This window comes from Sander vitreus, chromosome 4 (assembly GCF_031162955.1).
Source record: "Sander vitreus isolate 19-12246 chromosome 4, sanVit1, whole genome shotgun sequence".
NCBI lineage: Eukaryota > Metazoa > Chordata > Actinopteri > Perciformes > Percidae > Sander > Sander vitreus.
The window spans coordinates 30844036-30865849 of NC_135858.1; the positions used below are offsets into that span (position 1 = coordinate 30844036).

The 21814-nt window shown below is 43.8% G+C and overlaps 1 protein-coding gene across 2 annotated transcripts; it reads left to right on the plus strand.

Annotated features, from left to right (window-relative positions):
• The first annotated feature begins 11933 nt into the window (after nt 1-11933).
• cep15 (centrosomal protein 15) lies at nt 11934-17974 on the plus strand. 2 transcript variants are annotated; one of them, XM_078249317.1, is made up of 5 exons: nt 11934-12021; nt 12429-12552; nt 13256-13324; nt 15667-15843; nt 17672-17974. In XM_078249317.1, the coding sequence occupies exons 1-4, from the start codon at nt 11969-11971 to the stop codon at nt 15841-15843; spliced, it is 423 nt and encodes a 140-aa protein (XP_078105443.1). In that variant the 5' UTR covers nt 11934-11968; the 3' UTR covers nt 17672-17974. The 2 variants fall into 2 exon arrangements, with proteins under 2 accessions (XP_078105443.1, XP_078105444.1); XM_078249318.1 differs by lacking the exon at nt 11934-12021 and adding an exon at nt 12028-12121 and having other exon boundaries at nt 15667-17974.
• The last annotated feature ends 3840 nt before the right edge of the window (nt 17975-21814 follow it).

The window sequence follows — 21814 nt, forward strand, 5'->3', positions numbered from 1 at the left end:
GATGTTAGTCAAGCTTTTCTCTCTCTTTTGCCGATTTCTCTCTGCTGACTGGATGCCCAACCCCCCTTTCTCCCCCTCCCACTATAGCTGTATTTGTATATGTCCTTACAGTAATTAGCTTCAATTCTCATTGTAGTATCTGTTTGCTTTAACTTAGGCATTAAACTCCTTACATGCAGTATTTGTTATACACCATCACCCGCAATATCTTCTGTCGAATTAAGGGGCAATAGGAGGTAAAATGTCCAACTTTTAGGGAGACATCTACAAAACATTTTCTGTTTCTGGGGCTTATTTTTCTTTATTTATTTTTTTTAAAGGTTTTGTGAAATATACACTTTGCCTTAGGGCCCGGTCACACCAGAAAGTGGCACGTGGCAAATTGGTGAGCAACTGTTGCTGCTGAGCTAACATTGAACATGCTAGCTACTGTATGAAATAACGTGCTAGTGCTAGTCCAGCCCAGTCTCACGGCAGTTCGTGAAATGGTCACGTAATTTAAATTTGATTCGTGTACACGAACACATTTATCTCGTTTTTTTCGTGATGGTCAGCACGTTTTTTAAACTAATTTCAATTTAAAGCTTCTTTCGTGATCACATCACGATTCTCAATGAGAAGATGACGTAGCATTAAGAGCGACTACGGTAGCGAGTAGTATGAAAGCCCGAAAATCCGCGTAGGGAGGTTGGTTGGGTTGGTGGATGGGTCAAACAACACAGGACTTTCATCCAGGAGACCGGGGATCACGTCCCACGTGTCACATTTCCTAAACCCAACCCAACTTTCTTCTTTTACTAAACCCAACCGTCCCGTTCTTCTTTTCCTAAAACCAACCATGCCGTTGTTGTCCCGCGGCCCGTTCTTCTTTTCCTAAACCCAACCTGTCCCGCTGTATACAGCTATGCCATTGTTGGTATTATAAAAAACGTGCTGACCATCACGAAAAAAAGAGATGAACATGTTTGTGTACACGAATCAAATAGATTAAATTACATGACCATTTCACGAACTGTCGTGAGACTGTGTTGCCTAGTCAGTCAAAGTAGCTAGCCATAGCCCACTGGTTGGCTTGCTACCAGTAGCTAACAGGAAAAAAGGTTAAAGCGGTTATTTCAAGGAAGTACTATCCATGCCTTTATTACGACTGACTGCAGACCATGCCGCATCTCTTTTGGGGAACAGTTTGTTCTCCAACAGAGCAGGGCGAAATCAAATTGGATGGTGTGTCAGTATAATATGATAGCTGCCTCCATTTTCAACTCCAATCCCTCAATGCTTAGCACTTTCAAGACAGTATGCAGTTGGCTTAACGACGTAGATTTCCATGTTGAATGTACTGCTGAGTGAAGTGATTTCTGAAATGTTGCTGTTATGAATGTTGGTGTGACGGGGCCCTTAAGATGGGCGTTCTATTATTTTTCTTGTACCCTATATTCAAGCCATTCTGATCATTCTGATCATTCCGAATGAAGCGTGTTTTTGTGTTGCCACAAGTGCGCACGCAGCTCTACCGTCAATGAGAAATGTACATAATATTTTGTTTGCCTCTGTAACCCAGCCCTTCTCTGGAAATTGTGTACTTATCGACTGTGTCAGAGGAAATGTTTAATCAGATTTTGAAATTTGATTATTCAGACTTTCCATGTTTCTCTTTTGTCTATGATTTTGTTACCTTAACATAATTATTTCACCGTTTCTTGATGTAACACGTACCACAAAGCTCTCACAAGGTTTCCAATCTGACATAAGTCTGTGTCAATCTGTTCCTTCCATTGGAGGTCACTCATGGCATCGCTGTTAGTGGTGGAATGTGTGGAAGCCAGGTGTTTGTGCGTCCAGCTTGTGGTCATCATCACATTCCAATTTCCAGCGTAACGTCCTACATTAATGTTCAGGCAGTGATTGTGATATTACAACGTTATCCCCTCTCTGATTTGTTTTTCTTTTGGTTTTCGTCCACTGGAGACTTTGTTTTTGTTGCCAACAACAGAATAGCTCTTTCACTAGATAATTTCCACACCCTTGATCCGTTTTTTTTTTTGGAAAGGTGGCTGTTCCTTCCTCTTTTGTAACATGAAATAAGACAAAAAGATGGATTTCGTTTTTTGTTTTGTTGAAAGCTATATCAAAGCATTCTATTATAGTGTTATTTAATATGTAAATGGTATTGCTATACATAAAATAAAATATGGGTTTTGATGTAATTTTCTGAAATCCTTTGTGTGATAATTGTGCTTTTTTGTGTATTTTAGCTTTTTTCTAAAGGCTCCGTTACTGTTCTTGAACGTCCAGTATTTACTAGGGTTTCTGCTCTGGTTTGGTCCTACAACTTCTGAAAAAGATATTTTACTCACTTTAGCTACTCGTTTCTGATTTCATTACACAGTGACATTACTGAATCAATTACAAAACATATGACATAGGTTGTTTATTCCTAATTTGTGATACGACCCACAAGAGAGTTTTCCATCCTCATATCTAAACCGTAACGTAACAGTAGCAGTTTGGTTAGGTTTAGGCACAGAAACTACCAGAGGCCTGTACTACGAATCAAGAACAACGTGCCCTGGATTTATTTCAGTTACCTGGCTTCACCTAACCTAACAACCGCGGTCCCGCAGAATCTGTGTCACAACGGTGGTTAACAACTAGTTCAGTCAACCCAGGGTCTCCCAATCCAGCGACACGCGCGTTCACATAAAAGAGGCGGTGTTTGCACAGCACGACCAATCGCAAACATCTACCAGAGCCGCATATTTTACATTAGAAGAGCAAACTATAATTCTACATAAATATGAAGAATACAGACACAGGCAAACGCAATACATTCGCTGCTTCCTAAAACAGAAAGGAAAGCAGGCAAAAAAAAGCCGACGCCGTTATGTGTAAATCACAACGCTTCAATATCACTTCCCCATCAGTCAGGCACAAGATCTGACCATAATTACACTTGTGCTTTCCATAAACTGTCGTTGCTTTAGCCTATTATTTCAGTTGCAACCCTGGCAGTGGTAAGCGATCGTGAGAGCAAATAAAAAATATAAAAACATAATATAATGTATACATATAATAGCCTACACATAATTCCCTCCACTGAAAATCTATATCTTTCATAAAAATACCCGTCAGGTAATGTTAACGGGGTTATCGCTCTCTAAATGTTTGAACTTTTATGAGCGTACCTCTCTCAGCTCCACGGATCTTCTAAGAAAGGTGACGTCGTTATCAATCGAGTATTGATTGGTCAGTAGGCGGTGCTTTTACACCAGTTGATCTAACCTTCTCAGAAGCAGGTTAGGTGTTCAGCATACCATATATACCATATATAGTTACCATGGCGATTTAACCCGGTAACAAATGATCTACCGTCGTGATACACAAAAAAACCTGAAATTACCTCGTTAACGCCAAATTGTGCTTCGTAGTACAAGCCTCTGGTTACGTTTAGAAAAACATTGTGGTTTGGGTTAAAAATCAGACCTTACTTCACTTCCGGTTACCCATGTGACGTTCGTAAAGTTAAAAAACTCACTGTTTTCCCAACACATTCTCACTCCTAACGTGTCAGAAAGCGCTGCTTGGTCATGTGCCTTTGGCGTTTGTTATTGACACAAAAAGTCTCCTTTAGCGGCATACTTAGACGCGCTTGGTCGGGACTCTTGGCGTCACTTTTTGATGCTCTGGGTCAGGACGTACGTTTAACTGACATGTGGCACAAGAACGGGACAGGTTTAGGAAAAGATGGTGGGTGGGGTTACAAAATGTACGTTTCACGAACACGAACCCCAGTCTCCTGGGTGAAAGTCATGTGTGCTTGTTTCACCCATCCACCCCCCCAACTTGCCTCCTTATACGGAACGTAGCGCTCTTACTTTGTCACCTAACTTCCTGCTTTGCTGCAGTTTCTACGGCCACTAGAGGGCACCTCATAGATATGCAAACGAAAATTCCACCATATTTCACTCATTTAGGCTGCTCTATCTGTTACCTTCCTCTTTCTTTGTGTTGGCGTTCTAAACTCCGGTGGATTTGTGAGGACTATGGTTAACTGCTCCTCAGATCTCTGCAGGGTAAATCCAGACAGCTAGCTAGACTATCTGTCCAATCTGAGTTTCTGTTCCTTCCAGAAGCTATTTTGCAGCGGCACTGTTGCTCCTTACAGCGCTTAGCGCCGCCCATGATGATTGTGATTGGTTTAAAGAAATGCCAATAAACCAGAGCACGTTTTGCACGTGCACGGAATGCTGTGTGGACTAGCCCTCCTCCACAGCGCTGTCGAGGAAGGTCTGGCAATGCGAGACAAAAGTGGCTATATGTAACTTTCAGTTTGTGTTGATTACAGCGGCCCCAAAAGAGGTACAGACAGACAGAAAATCAGTCATTTATAATAAAAGAATAAGTTACAGATGCATCGTTACATTTCAAGTGTTGCATACGGTAACTTAGCCTACTTTGGATGTATCATCAGCTAAACCGGGTGTCACTGTCACTGTCACGAGCCAAAGCAATAAGAGTTTGTTGTTGCAACCAACATAAAAGTAACTTACTTATATAGCGCATTTCACGAAACCCACAAACGCTTTACAAAACTACAGGGGGACAAGGGAAAAGAAAATAGTAGGCCAACTCAAACACGGAGTGAAAAGAAATAAATGTGGAAGGGGGACGGAAGTTAATGTTGGCTGCTGACATACAACCACATTGTGCATTGTAAAGTTATTTCATGAATGAAATAGACATATTACATTCCTGAGGGCCAATACAGGGTGGGTTTTTAATCATTTACAATCCCGTAATCGTCTCCATCTGTTGAAAGCCCGACCGAGATAGGCTCGCCCGTTGTCTTTCACTTTCCCTTTTAGCTTTTAGTTGTTCTTCGTTTAATTTCCTTTTTTTCTGTGATGCCCCAGTATCAGCCATGACTACAGCAGATAACTTCTAAAATAACATGAATATACTATTAGGCCTATGTAAAGACATCTCCTGCTACCCTTTACCTGGCTAATACTCAAACACAGGCTTTTTTCTGTGTTACACCCAAATCTGTGACCCATCGGAATGTGTTACTGTAGCGCCGTCTACCTGCCGCAAATGACTTTGTGACTTTGTGCAGAGGCATTAATAAAAACTATATAAAAATAGCTTTCTTTTCACTGTGTTTCACTGTGAAATGTGTGATGTAAATGAAAGATAAACACCAATATACTAAACTCACAAATGTATGAATAAAATCTGGTATCTGTAGAAACATGTAATTAAGAATACAGTTGTTGTGACTACTTGCAGCTGCTGCTGCCTTGTAAGTGGTTATTTTTTACCATTTTAGATTGTTGCTTCTTTCACATGTTAATTGCTAATGAAGATAAATTAACTAGAAAAATATAATAGGCATTTGCAGTATAACAAGGATTTTTTTATTTAAATACCGGATAATGGGGCAGATGTACTGTAAATCTGTGGGTCTGATTGGCTGTTCCTGAGTATACATGTCAGGATCTGCAGTGGTTCCTGTGTGTTTTCCCCGCTCCCCTTGCTCTGTTGTCCTGTGTGTTCCTGTGTGAGGCTGAGCGTGGTCATTCTGATTCCATTCACTTGCCTGTTCATTCAACCAACTGTAAGTCCTCAGCACTGATTGCCATCTACTCCTGCTGCAGTATTTAACCCAGGCTGCGTTCAAAAAGTCAAAAATAATTACCTCCTAAGTCCTTTCCTAACCACTTTTCCTTAACCCCGATGGTAAACGTCATGACGTCAAGGTAAGGTGTTAATTCAAAAGGAATTAGGAAAATACAACCGCGGTGTGAGGAGAATCCGACTGTCCTTACTCTCGGCGGCGAAATCACGCACCGGCCGATGTTATTGACGTGGGTATGGGTAAATGCTAGATCAGATCTTAGGTTTAGGCATGAGGAGTGGGGATTGGTTAGGATTAGGGTAAGAATATCAGGGTAAGACAATCAGAGGCAGAATAAGGCGGGCCACGAGGCTCGTCCTGTGAGGTTGACACTTCTAGTGGATCCGATCTAGCATCTACAGTGGGTCTGCCAGTGAAACTACACTGTTCCGAAGGTGAACTACAGAAAGACATCTGGATACGTCGCTCCGTGCGTTCTCATCGTGTTTCATGCTGGCTCTATGAACGTGGACAACCCGGGGGAAAATATTACTTCATCACCATCGTATTCTGCATTATTACTATATGTCTGTTCATGTGAAGCACTCACTGTATGTCATGTCGTTATTATAAAGCCATGGGCTGTAGGTTGTTGCAGCACTCACTGCATGACAACCACCACGTTTATAGAGCCAGCATGAAACAACACGTGAGAACGCCTTCGGAACAGTGTAGTTTTACCAGCAGACCCACGGTAGATGCTAGATCGGATCTGCTAGAAGTGTCAACATCGTGGCCCGCCTTATTCTGCCTCTGATTGGCTTACCCTGATATTCTTACCCTAATACCTAACCATTCCCCACTCCTCATGCCTAAACCTAACTACGTTGACACGTCTATCAGATCTGATCTAGCATTTACCAATTAGAACGGCTCTTATCATGGCAGCCACTTAACTACTTCCAGGTAATGTCACTCCGTTAGGAATCTTCTTAAGCAAATTTGACTATTCAACCGCAGCCCCGGTCTCACATTCCACTCTTTGCCAGTTTGTCGCAGTGGTAACGTTCGGCTCCGTTTTGCTCTCTGTTTTTGCTTTCAACTCGTCTTGACTTTTGCTCTGTTTTTTGCCTCTAGCTCTGCCACGCTTCGTCTGCCTGTTTGCCTCGCCCAGCATCGTCCTGTTGTTCTCAGTCTGCATCCAGATCTCCACTCGCAACCCTGACTGCCTGCTTCAACACCCAGCTTCCCTGTTGATCTCTCATTTTTGCAATAAAACGTTTAAACCAGTCTTGTCAACCTTGTGGGTCCAGTTCTGTTTTGAAGCACAACAATACATGTGAACTTCTTACTCTTAAGGGGAATTTCAGTATTTTTCACTATTTCCCTCATTCTTCTGTGTTTGTCTAATGGCAGCAGGTAAATGAAAGAGCAGGTTGTGACAAATGTAGTTAGACACTTAAAATAGCAATCTGTGCACGTTAGTGGAAAAACTTTGAGTGGATGTAGCCACTGGAGGGCGGAAACACTATGCTGCCACCACCTTTGATTAACCGGTATGGTCTGGAGACAGACCTGAGAACAAACACCCCACACTGATGTAGAAAAATACAGGCTCTTTATTTAAAAATGCACAATTCCTAAGGCAATAACAGTTTCTTCGTGGACAGTGCAGAGACTGGTCAAACTATAGCGTACCCCTTTCGTCAAGTCTGTCCTCCCGCTAATCAGCCCCCGTAAGTAGCACAGCAAACCAAACCACCCCATGCAAGGTAACCACACCACCTCAATCAACATGCAAATGCCCAAACTTTGCAAAGAGCATTCAAGCACACTTAACTGAATGCAGTACAACGCACACTTGTACAACGTTCACCACAGATCAGCACACTTTAATTTACACTATAGGGGCCCCTTTTAATTAACCTAGGCTAGACAGGCTTGTATCCACCTGTACCAATCAGATAAAACCACTTTCCGACCGGAGGGATTTTTGCAGTTCCTAGAACATAACATTCCTAGAACCCTTTTTTTTTCCTGTTCTGACTGGACCAATTTGGGGATTATTAAGTTCCTCTGGCCACAGTTCCTGTAACTCTTTCAGCTCCTACTTCAGGGCTCCCTTTACCGCATAGTGGTGGGTAGATGGCTGTGATTATAATAACAAAAGGTCAGTTCCTATGGCCATGAATGCGAATGGAAAAAGGGAGAGTAGTTCGTAGAACTGTTTAGAAGTGGACTGTTCTTATAACTACGTTCCTGTAACTACTTGGTTACAGGAACGTAACCGTAACTTTCCAACGTTGGTTGGAAAGAGGCTTATCTCTCACCCAGCTTTCCCCTGAGACTACAGGTCAATTGGGCTACTGTTTCTAGCTTTAGTGCGTAACTTTTTGATATTAATGAACGTCCGTTACATTCAAACCATTGCCAAATGAGTTGGTACAAAGCTAATTAAGATTATCAGCTCCACACAACTCTCTTTGTATTTCTCAGTATGGCTGTGTTCAGAAGATTGTGTCGTCCGGCGACTTTCGCGCACTGAAACTCGAGTGAAGATAATTATCTCTTTTGAAGACGCCATCATGTTTTTTTTAAATCCTCTGTGTCCTTCTTGGTTGCAAGCAACTGTGTGGAGGAGGAGGGGTGGGGGGCTCACAGAAGGCTTGTATCATGTGGGACGCGCCAACAGTGTTGTTGTCATTACTTAGAATTCCTCATGGGGGGTGACAGAAACTACGCACTATAGCTTTAAAAACCCACCAAAATCTTGCATATATTAGTAGGCTAAATAGGTCTACAAACAAAAATAATACAGGACTACACATAAGACATTTAACAGTTTGTATTTATAAGTGACCACTTAACTCTAAACCCAGTCTCACGGCAGTTCGTGAAATGGTCACGTTATTTAATCTATTGATTCGTGTTCACGGGGACGTTTTTGTCGTATTTTTCATGGTGGCCAGCACGAAAATGTAAAGTAATGTATTTCAATGGGAAGCATATTTCGTGATCACAGCACGAATACGGTAGGGAGTAGTATGAAAAGCTGAAAATCCGCGTAGGGAGGTTGGTCGGGCTTTCACCCGGGAGACCGACTGTCGTTTTGTTTCCCCGTTGTTTTCCTAATCACAACTGTCCCGTTATTGTTGCGCGTCCCCCGAGGCAGTCTCCCGGCGTGTGAGGCGTCCTTTCCCCGTTGTGTTTTTCCTAAACCCAACCTCCGCCACCCCGTTATTGTCGCGCGTCCCCCGCGTCCGTCTCCCGGTGTGTGAGGCGTCCTTTCCCCGTTGTGACGTTTGCTTTCCCCGTTAATCTTTTCCTAAACCCAACCTCTGAATAGATGGTTCCCATTTCGTGCTGACCACTACGTGTTGTACACAAATCAATAGATTAAAAATAACGTGACAATTACACAAACTGCCGTGAGACCGTGTTGCTCTCCAAGTTGTCAAGAGCCTCCCCCAGGGTCTGAACTTGTGGCGCTGGTCCGACCCAGCTCATGTGCGATCGGAGGCCGTGGCAGTGACGTCAGTCCAGCGCTGGAGCAATGGAGCGGCTGACAGCGTGTCAGATGTCCGCAAACAGAGCTGAAGAACGGGCATGCACTCTTAGTTCCCCATCCCCTCACATCATCGGCCCTATCGCAGGAACTCTATTCCTAGTCTTTCTGCCTTCACCGCCAACAACCAGTAACAAGTAAAAATAAATGTATGTAGGCTAATAAAGACTTCACAAACAGAGAGTATCTTTTGAGGAGTATTATCACGTTTGCAAACAGGCGGTCATAGCCTTTAACAGAGCAGGCCTATTAGACTAAGAGCGCCTTCTACTTCCCACAGGCAGTTATTAATACAAGATTGTGTGTTTACCATGACATACTAACTGTAACTTATCATCTGTAATCAGAGAGTCTGCAGCTGCATTCTGATACAGGGAGTTCCGTCTTTGCTGATATGCTCCAAAACAGCCTCCCTTTAGAAATTAGCGAGAACATCACTAAAGGTTAATGCTGTAGGCTATTTCTAAAAACGTAGTGACACATATGTAAGAATAGTAACACACAAACATCAGTTAATAGAAAGGACAGCTATGTCTTCAAACATGCTTTTCCACTGCACACACGGTAAAAATTGTATTTTTCAGCACAATGTCCTATCTTCCAGACCACTCGTTTGTGCATGTATAGTGTGCTTTTTCGACTACGGAGTCTACCAACTCTTTAGCTCTTCTAGTGTCTTAAAATAATTACGGAACCTGTAATTATAGCTACATGTAACTGAAAATGCCCACTGATATTCAGCAGTAGCACAAATTCAGAGTCACAAGAATTATTAAAGGGGTGATAGAATGATTATATAGGGTATTTCACACTGTTCCTTAAGGTCTCCTAATAATAAATAAATAAATAGATAGGGTATGTAACATTGGTTGGGCTGAAAATTGCTTAAATGCTATTTTATGGGTCCTTAACTACCCTGTGAATATGGCCCTATTTGTAACAAGAGCTTTTCTTCCAAATATGGTATGCTCATGAATATTTAGATGAGCTGCGCGCTGATTGGTTTGAGCGAACCACATACACATCCACTGGAGAAGAGGCGGCAGGTTTCATATTTCAGACACTGCAAAGTTATACATTGTTTGTCTGCTATTTCGTTATTGAATTCACTTCTGAGACTTTTTTGTGCAAGAAATCAACTATATAAAGCTCAAATATGGGCTGTTTTACGAAAATTTATGCTAATTGCAAATTTGGTAAGACGTGTCGGATTTTAGCAACCTTCATACCCAGTGAAAGTCACCGTTTCTCGGTTACTGGACTACCGGGGCTCGGGGCTCCGCGGAGCTGGCTGGCTGCCAGCTGCCGGCATAACTAGAGTATATTTACAATTTGAATTTCGTCACGCCACGTATATAACATATGCAAGGTCTTATAAAGCTAACAATGGTGTAAGATTTCAATTTAATGCATTTTTGTGAACATTAGCTAGGGATTCCGTTAGCTGCTACTGTCCCTTCAATCCTATGTGTACAGATCGCGGCTAGTTAGCTTCACTTTCGGCATAATTAGAGTATATTTACAGTTTGAATTTCGTCTCACTTATATAACATCTACCCCAAGGTCTTATAAAGCTAACAATTTATGCTGACAAACTGCTAGCTGCAGGCCCTGGAGCTCCATCACGGCCTCAGCATTTTGTAGTCCAGTAACCCAGAAATGGTGACTTTGCGCGGGTATGGAGCGCCGCGGGCTTCCCTTCGTGACGGAGATCCAGCTAGCTCACAGCGAGCCGGAGTCTATGAAGTAGGACACGCCGGGCGGCGAGGCAGCACCGGCCGCTGTCATATAGCCTGCTGAGCTCCTGCTGAACTGCAACACACAGTCGGACAAAATTTGCAATTAGCCATCAATTTTTGTAAAACGGCCCATATTTGACCTCTACATAGTTGATTTCTCGCACAAAAAAAGTCTCAGAAGTGAATTTAGTAATTCAATAGCAGACCTCTGGAGATCTGCATGACCTAGCTAGATTCAGAAGACTAAGCTGACCTCAGGTCAGTGGTGTAGCCTATGCAAATGTTGGGGTGTGACAAAGACTAGGAGTTGAGATGCTTACGTCAACTTTTAGCTTTGTTCAGATTCGCCCGTTTTCAGCGGCAGTTTCAAAATGTGAGATTTGCATAGTAAAGGAGTATTAATGGGATTTGAGCTTCTCTGTATGTCCTATTTACCCACCGAACTGTCGTTATTCAACTATGACAAGGTAAAATCGGCTTTGCATTCTATCACCCCTTTAAATCAGACCATTGATTCAGGACTTCAAGACTTTCAGAATGGTCTCACAAAATAACTTTCCATATTCCCATTTGCAATTGTTTGTCAAGTTCACAGAGAGGATTGTTAAGGATAACATAACACAAAGGGAAATCTATTTGCTTTTAATTCATCAACTGCTTTCTAAAATAGAACCAGCAGAGGGCAGCAGGTACCCTTGGTCTTGATTGCCATGGTTACTGAACGCCGAGGCAAGCAGAACTTCCGAACAGAAATTTCATAATAACACCATTGTGTTCAGTTAATTGAACATACATTTTGTTAATACAGAGTGATACACCTTAAGTCATATTCTAATATAATACACGTTGTTATAGTATATGTCAACAACATTTGCAGCAGCAGTCCGACTTATTCAGTAAAAACTAGCTCAAAGGTAATGCGACTTTCGCCCCAAAATAAATTGCGCTTTTATTTTGAAGTACACATTCCGGTTGTATTATGACAGACTATTGTTGTTAGCTTGATACTATATCAGAGGATCCGAGGAAGCGCTTTTGTTGCCAGCAATGTCTGCTTCTTTATCTGAAGAAACGGAGTTAATTGAGAAACATGAGGAAATGTGAGTCTGTCATATCTTTAATATGAACTAGTATTGACCCAGTTTAATCAACAGTCAATGGGGTCTGTCTGTGATTCCTCCACGACGAGTAACGCCTACGGTAACTTACAACTCTCCTGTTCACACAGTTAGCTAAAGTAGCGTTACACTTTTACCACGCAAATATTTGCTCCTTTGTTATTAATTATAGAGAATGCGTTTCATGATTCGGTATTTGTTAATCTAAACAATGGCTTGTGCTGTAATAAAAACATCCTCCAGTCAGTGTGAGCTGGACTAGTGTTGATATTCGGGGCTTATCCTTCTGACACAGTTGCTGTCTCCACTGTGTACGTGACAATGAATATGTACTTGAGATTTGTTTCAAATGTAAAGTGCGTTATATAAATAAATACAATTATTATCAGTTTAGGGAAGAGAGCGGAGCTGCTGGAGCAGATGGAGAGTTGCAGAGAGCAGCTGAAGATCCAGAGGAAGCAGCAGCTCAAGGAGTGTGAGGCCGCTCGCCTCAGGAACACCACACTGCTGCAGGTAGGACAGCCTGATAGGTAGGGTTGGGTGCCCCTATGGTAACAAACAACGAAGGTAAAGCATGTGGGCGACGATGGGACTCCATGGTGCGTTCACGTGCACCTCGTTAAACGCATGCTGCATTCAATTGCACCTGTCAACTCTGTGGAACTCAAAGATTTTCCACGATTTGCATGAAGATTAAAGTAGTCTGGATCAACGACAATTCATTTCCAGGATAATCACACCGGATGTTCCGGCGATGTGTGTTGCCGCTATATGACTCCGTTCTCCAACAACAACAACAAACTTCGAGCCAGCAGGCTACATGCAGAAAATGGGAAGTTTTGAAGAGAATTTGGATGGTGCAACAAGGCGGGCCTGCTTGGTTTTTTCGGGGAATGATTGTAAAGATTTACAAAGTATTTGTTTACGTCATTAACTCTCCAACTGGGACGTTTTGGGACACACGGCTATAAACTGGTAAGAGCAAATGAGGTTTAACCATGTGTCCAGTTAATTTAAATTGCTCACGTTACTGTATTGTATGAACAGGTAACATTAATGAAATGACAATCCTGAGCAGTTTTTTTTTTCCCTCCTATCCTGGAATGTATGTGTGGTGTAGTCGGACCTTACTCCTCAGCGCTGTAGAGATAGGTCTGGACATGCGACACTAAAATTAAAGAGTGTGTAGATAACTGTGTGCTCTCTGTTACTGCAGGATTTACAGAAGACAGAGGATCGTCTCAGAGGAAGACAGCTGCCACACCCAAATCTCCTGGCTCTGGAGGTAACACGTTTTTGATATAATGGTGTGAAGTATCTGACAGTGTCTTGAATCAAAAGATCACATTTCAGGTCAATTCTGCTTCTTACCTTTTCTTTAAACTATAAACTGTTGACACAGTAGCTCCTTGGCATTTAGATTAGAAATTGTTGGGTCTTAGTAAAAGACTGCCCTCTTAAATGATCTTATTTACTTTCATCACTGAAGTGATTGTTGTTTGATTCATTGTTTATTTGATGATTGGATTCATTCATTCATTGTGATTGGTTTAAAGAAATGCCAATAAACCAGAGCACGTTTTTCTCCCATCCCAGAATGCTGTGTGGACTAGTCAGACCCTCCTCCACAGCACTTGATGGTGTTTTAAGCCCCCAACGTCTCCTTCCAGGCAGCGCTGCGACCGTTGACTTCAAGGCACCTAACCCTAACCTTACCCTAACCATAACCATAACCATTGCCGAATCCTAGTGCCTTCCAGGCAGCGCTGCCTGGAAAGAGACGTTGGGGGCTTAAAACACCGATAAACCCACAGATCCCTGGAGGAAGGTCTGGCTATGCGAGACTACACACACCTAAACCACACCCTCAGCTGCCAGTAGCTCCTCACCGGATGCTGGTTGGTTCCGTCCGCTGGTAGTTCAGATACAAATGCATTAGCAGGGCTCCAGACTAACTTTTTGCCTTGGTTGCACTGGTGCGCCTAAGTTTTTATTATTTTTTATTTAGGTGCACCAGCACAAAATTAAGGCGCACCCAAATTTTTCCTCGCGTCGCCGTTAACGCTGAATGGCGATACACGATATATAGCTCTGTATTTTTTACTGCAACTATGATTTTCTGGCCACGGGTCACATCTCTCACCCAGGTCCAGCAGGCTCCGTCTCACGCTATTACTCAACTAACTGAAGTTAGTTGCATTTAATAACTTCTAATGTGTTTTTCGCCGTGGCGGCCGCAATAACAGAGAGTTACCAGCGGAAACACTGGTACCAATACAGGTTTCCCTGTCATACTTAACAATATACAGCTGTGTTAATAACAATTAAAACTGTAGACAAATGTCAGCAGTTTGGACCGGCGGCGCTGTGTCCCTCCATGTTGCAGGGGAGCCGTGTGTGAGTGAATGGGGGCGGGGCTGCGCGGAGGAGAGATCCAAACACAGGCACGGCTTTACAGAAGGAATGGGTCATGTAACGCAACATTAAACCATAACGATATAAACGACATCGCTTCGTTCGTGGAGAGGCAGCGGATGCGAGGACGTTAGGTGCACAAGGGTGCGACCTAGGAAAAATCTTAGTCGCACCCTTACAAATTTTGGTCGCATGTGCGACCAAATTGGTCGCACTCTAGAGCCCTGATTAGGTTGGAGCCTGACAAGATGGATTTTCATGTGCTATGTGATTCTGGCGTGATTGTGGGATATCGCGAGAATCCAGCTGCCGTGCGAGGTGATTTTTCCCTACCTTCTAAGCAGATTTCTCAATTTGATTTTGGACGTTACATTTGAAGTTGCATGATGATGCAGTTGAAGGCTCCGAATGTTTTGAAAGGTCCGCTGGTCTTCTGTGTTCATGTGCCAAACAGCTTTTCATTCACACTGATAGGAAACCGAATACAGAACACAAACAATTTACGGAAAGGGGGGAGTCCTTTGCCCATTCAAATTGTAATTCAGTCCTGCCAGTTTACAAACAGGGAAGTTGTTTTCCAATCTAGAGGATCAGTAGGGTGACTTATGGTACGTGTCCATTGTCAGCGTCATTTCCACGTTTCCCATTAATTTCTATGGGAGCAATGCATTCTGGTAGTGTCGCAGGGACTTTGGAGAAGCGGGGCGTCAAGTTGCCCGCCCCTCATTGGCATAAAGTTGAAGCCAGCCAACTTTATGCCAGTGAAGAGCGGCCGTCTCGGCTCGACACCTCTCAAAAACTGACGAAAATCTTTTAAACTGACCATTGTCGATCTGAAATGAAGACACCAACTGCATGGCCTGTTTCTCGCTTAAGATGTTTTCAGAAACACGTTTGGGTGAACTATTTGCATAAACTGCGAGATCGTATTCCAAAACGAGCCGCCATGTTGGTCCGTTTTGAAATCCGGGAGTAGACAGACCCACGTGACGCGTTCTTCCAATCAGGTGCAGCCATCAGGCTTGTAGGGACTTGTTTTCTTTGCTCGTCAGTGGTCAGTGAAGAGAAACTGATAACTGCTGGTGGCGAGCCCACTAGCGTGCAATGCTGGGAAGCGGGCCGATCCCTTCCGTGAAAACAATGCCTATATGGACACGTGCCATTAGAGTTTTGTGACCTAACAGTACGGTTCATATTGTTTCTCTGTTCTAGACAAGATACTGGGCGTCTGTGGAAGAATCTATCCCAGCCTGGGAGCGCTTCCTCCTGGGTAAAGGCCCACACCCTGCTCACGGTCCAGGACAGCCACCCAGAAGAGCCAAACAGAAAGCCAGCACAGCTAAAGACCAGGGCCTGCCTCCTCGCCCCAAACCCAGGACTGCTCGATAGGTGAGCACTGACGCTGATGCTGCCACTGGAGTCGGAGAGATGGCGCTGATGCTCAGCTAGTGCAGGTGATCACAGGCCTGCTGATTCTCAGAGCCCCTGCATTCAGACCCTCACCGGCGTCCTTAAACCAGGGTTGGAGGATTTGGTGAACAAGCTTTTCTCTCGGGAATGGAAATGGATTTAGTGATACCGACATTTCAACGTTATTAAACCGTCTCTGCCAACTCCCCTGTGTCCCCTGTATGGAAGGGGTATCAGAAGGACATGCACCTCCTGTGCAAAGGCATCAGCCCACTGAGGCCACTCTTATCTAATATTTTTACAGCCAGCACCTGCTGATAACCAATCTTCATTTAATGCACAAAAAGCGAGCGATCATAAAATAAAATGGATAGAAAGGACGTTGGTCATTTGATTAGAACAAAACAAAATGGCGATTGTTGTTAGTTGTCATGGTGACAACACGTGTCAGTGGGGCGCAATTATGGAACCCACTGCAGTTCTAGGCAAGAGATGAGGTTAGGCATCGAGCAGTTAAGGTTAGGATAGCCGATTGGTCAGGGGACCTGAACAAATCGGGGTCCGTGACCGCAGCTCGCTGGGAGGAGAGCGGGCCGACGCAGCTCGGGAGACATATTCCCGAGCAGCGGGGAGTGAGTGGGAGGGACAGATAGACCCGGCGGCAGCGGGTCAGCCAACCGTTAGACCCCGCCCACGGTTCGGCTCATTCTCTGTAACCAATGCAGCATGAAAGCACGACGGAACCAGCAAGCCTGCGGACGACTGGCTAGTTAGCCAGCTTGCTCACTCCGCCGTGCGCCACACTGGTCACAGAAAACCAGCCGATCAAAGCTGTCACTAATCTGCCGATAGCAATGTGCTTTGTGTGGAGGAAGTATTGAGTTGTTAAGTTTGACTCATTTCTCTGCATCGTAACGTTCCTACTCCACTGCTCATTTGGTCTCACCTCCACGACTTTCCGCAAGTCGGTGAATGCGGAAGTTTATACAGGAGCCGTAAAAACGGCTACCTGCCGCTCTGACCATTCTGCTATGTTGATGATTGAGGGGCAGCAGGGCCCAGGTGGTAGAGCGGTCGTCTACCAATCCAAGGTCGGTGGTTCGATCCCTGGCCCTGCAGTCCCATGTCGAAGTGTCCCTTGGCAAGACACTTAACCCTGAATTTCTCCCGATGCTGCGTTATCGATGTGTGGATTGAGTGTGAATGTTTATCTGATGAGCAGGTGGCAACTTGCATGGCGGCCTCGGCCGCCAATGTATGAATGTGTGTGAATGGTCCCTGTGCTGTGTACATGTACGTAAAAGCGCTTTGAGTAGTGGTTAAGACTAGAAAAGGGCTATATAAATACCGTCCATTTATATTTCATTTGAATGGGAATGGCCTTTCTATCCATTTTATTTCTATGGGAGCGATGGCCCACAAGTGTACAACTACGATAAGTTTCGATCACCACCAAAGTTTTAAAAAAGGAACACGTTGCCGCTGCTTCTAATGATCGTACTTATGCACTAACATGCAACTGTTTTTGATGTATTCTAAAAATTATAGCCATGGCAAATTATTTGTGTTATTATTGCTATTTAATGTATTCTGTCTCTGTTCTTATTTTGCTTCTTTTTTTTTTTTTTTTACTGAATATGTTTTAAAATGAAGCTCATAACTTTACATGTCCATTGTTGAAAATCATGACTTGGTTTTTGTATTTTTTTTGACTGGTATTTGTATTGAAAACAAAACGGTGACTGTGGGTAACTAACACCTTCCAGGATAACCTCACACTGTCCTCTTTTTTTGGTTTTGTTTGCAGTGCTGTTTCAGAACCACCAGAGGGAGCCGGTGGCATAGATAAGAAAAAGCTTTCCATGAGAAAAGCTAAACCTTTGGTTGAGGAAATGCAACAACGTATGATTTATATTCATATTTATAGATCACAAGCTACCGTTGTTATTAGGACTGGCAGTGTATGCTGCCCTTCTAAAACTACTTTAACAACATTGTAATAACCTTAGTTATAAGTGTCAACATTTAGAATAGACTTTGAGGCGATTTATCTAAATATATACTTTTTGTAAATATGTTACACTATTAAAACACTGTTGTACTCAAAGCACTGAAGCATTGTATATACGTGTGTGTGTGTGTGTGTGTGTGTGTGTGTGTGTGTGTGTATATATATGTGTGTGTATATATATATATATATGTGTATATATATATATATATATATATACACTGTATATAATCAGTGTTGGTCATCTTACTTTAAAAAAGTAATTAGTTACAGTTACAAATTACTTCTCCCAAAAAGTTATTGAGTTAGTAACTCAGTTACCACATTGTAAAAGTAATAGTTACTCAGCAAAGTATCTGTGATGATATTTTTGATGTTATATAACGCTATTACGTTCTATAACATCCTTGCAATCAATGTGTTCAGCTCGGCCTTGGTCGCCTGTTGCTGACCCAAAAAATCCAGCGTTGCTTGTTTTAACGGAGTGGCTCCGTCTCCTTCGCTGGAGCTCACGCTAGCTGCATTTGGGCTTTGGGTTGGGTTAGCAGCAGCAACAAGTGTCGTGTTAGCATGTGTTGATGTGAGGTGCTTCATAAGATTGGAGTTGCTTGAGGCAGACGTGGATAAAGTATTTTCTCCTGGGCATAGCGTGCATGTTACATAAACATTCTTCCCTTTAATTTCAATGAGCGAGAAGTAGTGCCGGTACTCCCGGTTCGAGAATTTCCCCGACTCGTCGCCATTGTCGCTGACTGGTGTTTAGTGGTAGTCAGAGCGTGCAGTGAGACAGCGTGAGCAGGGCATCCGCCCACCCAGCCAATCATCATCGTATTTGCAACAGTGTCATCATCCCCACCCCTGCTCTCTCCAGGCAGCTGATGTGTAGCCAAAGCCTACCTCATTCAACCAAATGGCAGTAACGTGCCACTTTACATTCTCAGAAACGATAACGGCGTTGCAACGATGGGAAAAGTAATTAATTAGATTACTCCGTTACTGAAAAAATAACGCCGTTACTCCCAACACTGTATATAATACTCAAAGAAAACAATGTCAGTAGCTCAGTTGGTAGAGCAGGCGCACATATATGACGATTTATGCCTCGACGCAGAAGGTCCATGGTTCAAGTCCGACCTGTGACGATTCCCTGCATGTCTTCCCCCTTTCATAGCTGTCCTATCCATTAAAGGTGGAAATGGACATAAAATTACCTTAAAAAGACAATGAAGTCTTGAAATAAATATTACGTCGATATCAAGATCACGAATTCCATTCTCTCCCGCTGTATGAGCAGTATGACTGCTTCCACCCATGGTGTTACAGAGGATCACAACAACAACAACAACACATCCACGTTCCATGTGGCTGATAGAATTGGAAGTTGTGTTTAGATGTACAGAGACAGAGACATGGTTCGCGGTAATGAGACATCCCACCCATTTGTCAGCATATGCAAAAAAAAAACAGGGCACATGCTTCTTCACTGCCAGGGTGGATAAAGACCCCCCCCCCCCTTCTCTCTCTCTCTCTCTCTCTCTTTAACCCCTAATTGTCGGTGATCAGACCTGCGCTGGGCTGACTCGGTGTGGCGGCTTGACAAACGCAATCATGCGGACAGCCAGGGTTGAAGGGGCCGGTGGTTGGCAGCTGCCCCGGCTCCTCAGCTACAGGCCCTCGGGGGGGTCAACTAGCCACCACTGACTGACTGACTGGCCCAGTCTGGACTGGTAGGGGCCGGGTGGTGGGGTGCTGGTTTAGTGTAGGGGGGCCAGGACAAGTGCTGTGAGGTCAAGGCCAGGATTCAAAGAAGGTAGGGGTTGGGGGGAGGTATTAGAGTTGTGTGTCCAATCCCGGGTGACAGGATGGGTCGACTGAAACGGGGAGGGATGATGAAGATGCCACGTAGCGAATTATCTAAAAGAGTTTTGAAGAGCACGATCTGGAGCCCTTCCAAATGACTAGCCCTGCATTATGTATTCTAATGGCCGAGGCCCCCCGGGGGCTGCTGCAGCCCAGTCGCAGTTGTTGTCAGTGACCAGACTTTCGTTTCATCCTGCCAGCCGCCCAACAACAACAACAACGAGCCGTCAGACAGCCGGCCGACTCTCCTCCAGCCCTCCTCCGTCTCTGGTGGCGTGGCGTGAAGCCGGAGCCGTGCGATTATGCAATGCGGTTCGCTATTGAGAGCCCACTGAGAGCCCTGACAGATAATTGGCTGAGCCCAAAGCCGTGCAAATGGTTAAGTGTCGACTCCAGTTGATTGGATAATGGGTAATTGCACGCTGCATTTCATTCAGTGATATGCTGCGGGTGTAGCAGGGGCAAGTGGAGGGGAGGGGGAAAGAACGGAGGAGGGAAAATATTTGGCGTGCTGCGTTTTTTTTTTTTTGCAGCCTGTTATTTCACACTAAAGAGTCTTTTGCACTTGTTTGGATCTGGGGCTCGGGAAAGATCTCAGATTTGTATCAACTGCTGACGCAAGTGAAATTGCAAATGATTGTCGAATTCTATTGTTGAAGAGTTGCACTTTTTTTTTTTCATTTTCTCTCTCTCTCAGTTTCTGAATTCAGATTTCACAGATGAGAGCGGCGGCTGGAAGTTGTGCCTGGTGGCGCTGTTTGAGACTTCCCTCTGACCCTGTGCGAGTCCACAGTCTCTCCTCTGATCATGGGATGTCACCTCTACTTAGGAGCCCGGGCTGCCAGCTCTTTGTCTTTTCCGTCACAGAGGCCTTGACTGTTGTCATGTTGTCTTACATTAAATAGAAGGCTTCATGTCGTACGCTAAGAGGAAGCAACACTGGCCTTAAGGTAGCCTGGCTCGGCTCCCCGTGGACTGCACAGGCACGAGTGTAACATTTCCTCTTTAACAGCCCCTCACTTCGTGTCACTGTAATCACCATTGGTGGAATGTAACGGAGTACATTTACTCAAGTACTGTACTTAAGTAGAAAAGTTGAGGTACCTGTACATTACTTGAGTCTTTTTCTTTTCATGCCACTTTCTACTTCTACTCTGCTACATTTCAGAGAGAAATATTGTTCTTTTTACTCCACTACATTCATCTGACAGCTTTAGTTACTAGTTATGTTTTATTATAAATGAAACTAGCCAACAATATAACGGCCTACAAGTCCAGCTGAGATGATTAGACCATTAAACACACAACTGTTTGGATCGTTTACACTTTCTAAAATGGGAGGATTTTTCTGCATTGAGTACATTTACTTTTAATACTTTAAGTACATTTTCCTGATGATACTTACAGACTTTTACTTAAGTAACATTTTCAATGCAGGACTTTTACATGTAACAGAGTATTTTTACAGTGTGGTATTAAAGTAAAGGATCTGAATACTTCTTCCACCACAGGTAATCCCACACCTCTTGGCTCTCCTATATCCCTTTACGACACAAAAAGCTTTTTTCGTGCCCTTAAACAGAACCAGCTTTCTGGAGCTAATGTAAGAATTCTTCCCCGGCTGGACTTAAATATACTTGAGCTGCGTTATTGCTCTTAGAGGTTCCCAGTGGGGGATTGTGCTCGCTGAATTCCACTCCAGTCGCGGTATGGATTGTGCTTCCACGGATGTCTCTCCGCTGTCGCCTGGTAGAGTCAGAATGTGCAGCTCTATTCGTATCGACTGACGGATTAAGTGGCCCACTGTAAGGACACAGATGCATTTTGTGTTTGTGTACTTGCGCCTTTTGTTGATATTGATTGTGCCTGGGCATGGATCCACACATGCCACCAGCGCATTGTGTTTGATTCCTAATGAAGGCCTTTTTATCGTGCTCTAATCACTTCACTTTTACTCTCACCAGTCAAAGCATACACTTGAATTGGTTTCTACTTAGGAAAAAGCACACGGGCAATCACTCTCTGTCTGTTTGGGTTTTTCTGCTGCAGTGCACTGAGACTTAGGGCAGAGATGGACATCCT

Coding starts and splice junctions, on each gene's coding strand:
- cep15 (XM_078249317.1), top strand. CDS start 11,969: ATGTCTGCTTCTTTATCTGAAGAAACGGAGTTAATTGAGAAACATGAG. Junction 12,553..13,255: donor GGAACACCACACTGCTGCAG/GTAGGACAGCCT, acceptor CTGTTACTGCAG/GATTTACAGAAGACAGAGGA. Junction 13,325..15,666: donor CAAATCTCCTGGCTCTGGAG/GTAACACGTTTT, acceptor TCTCTGTTCTAG/ACAAGATACTGGGCGTCTGT.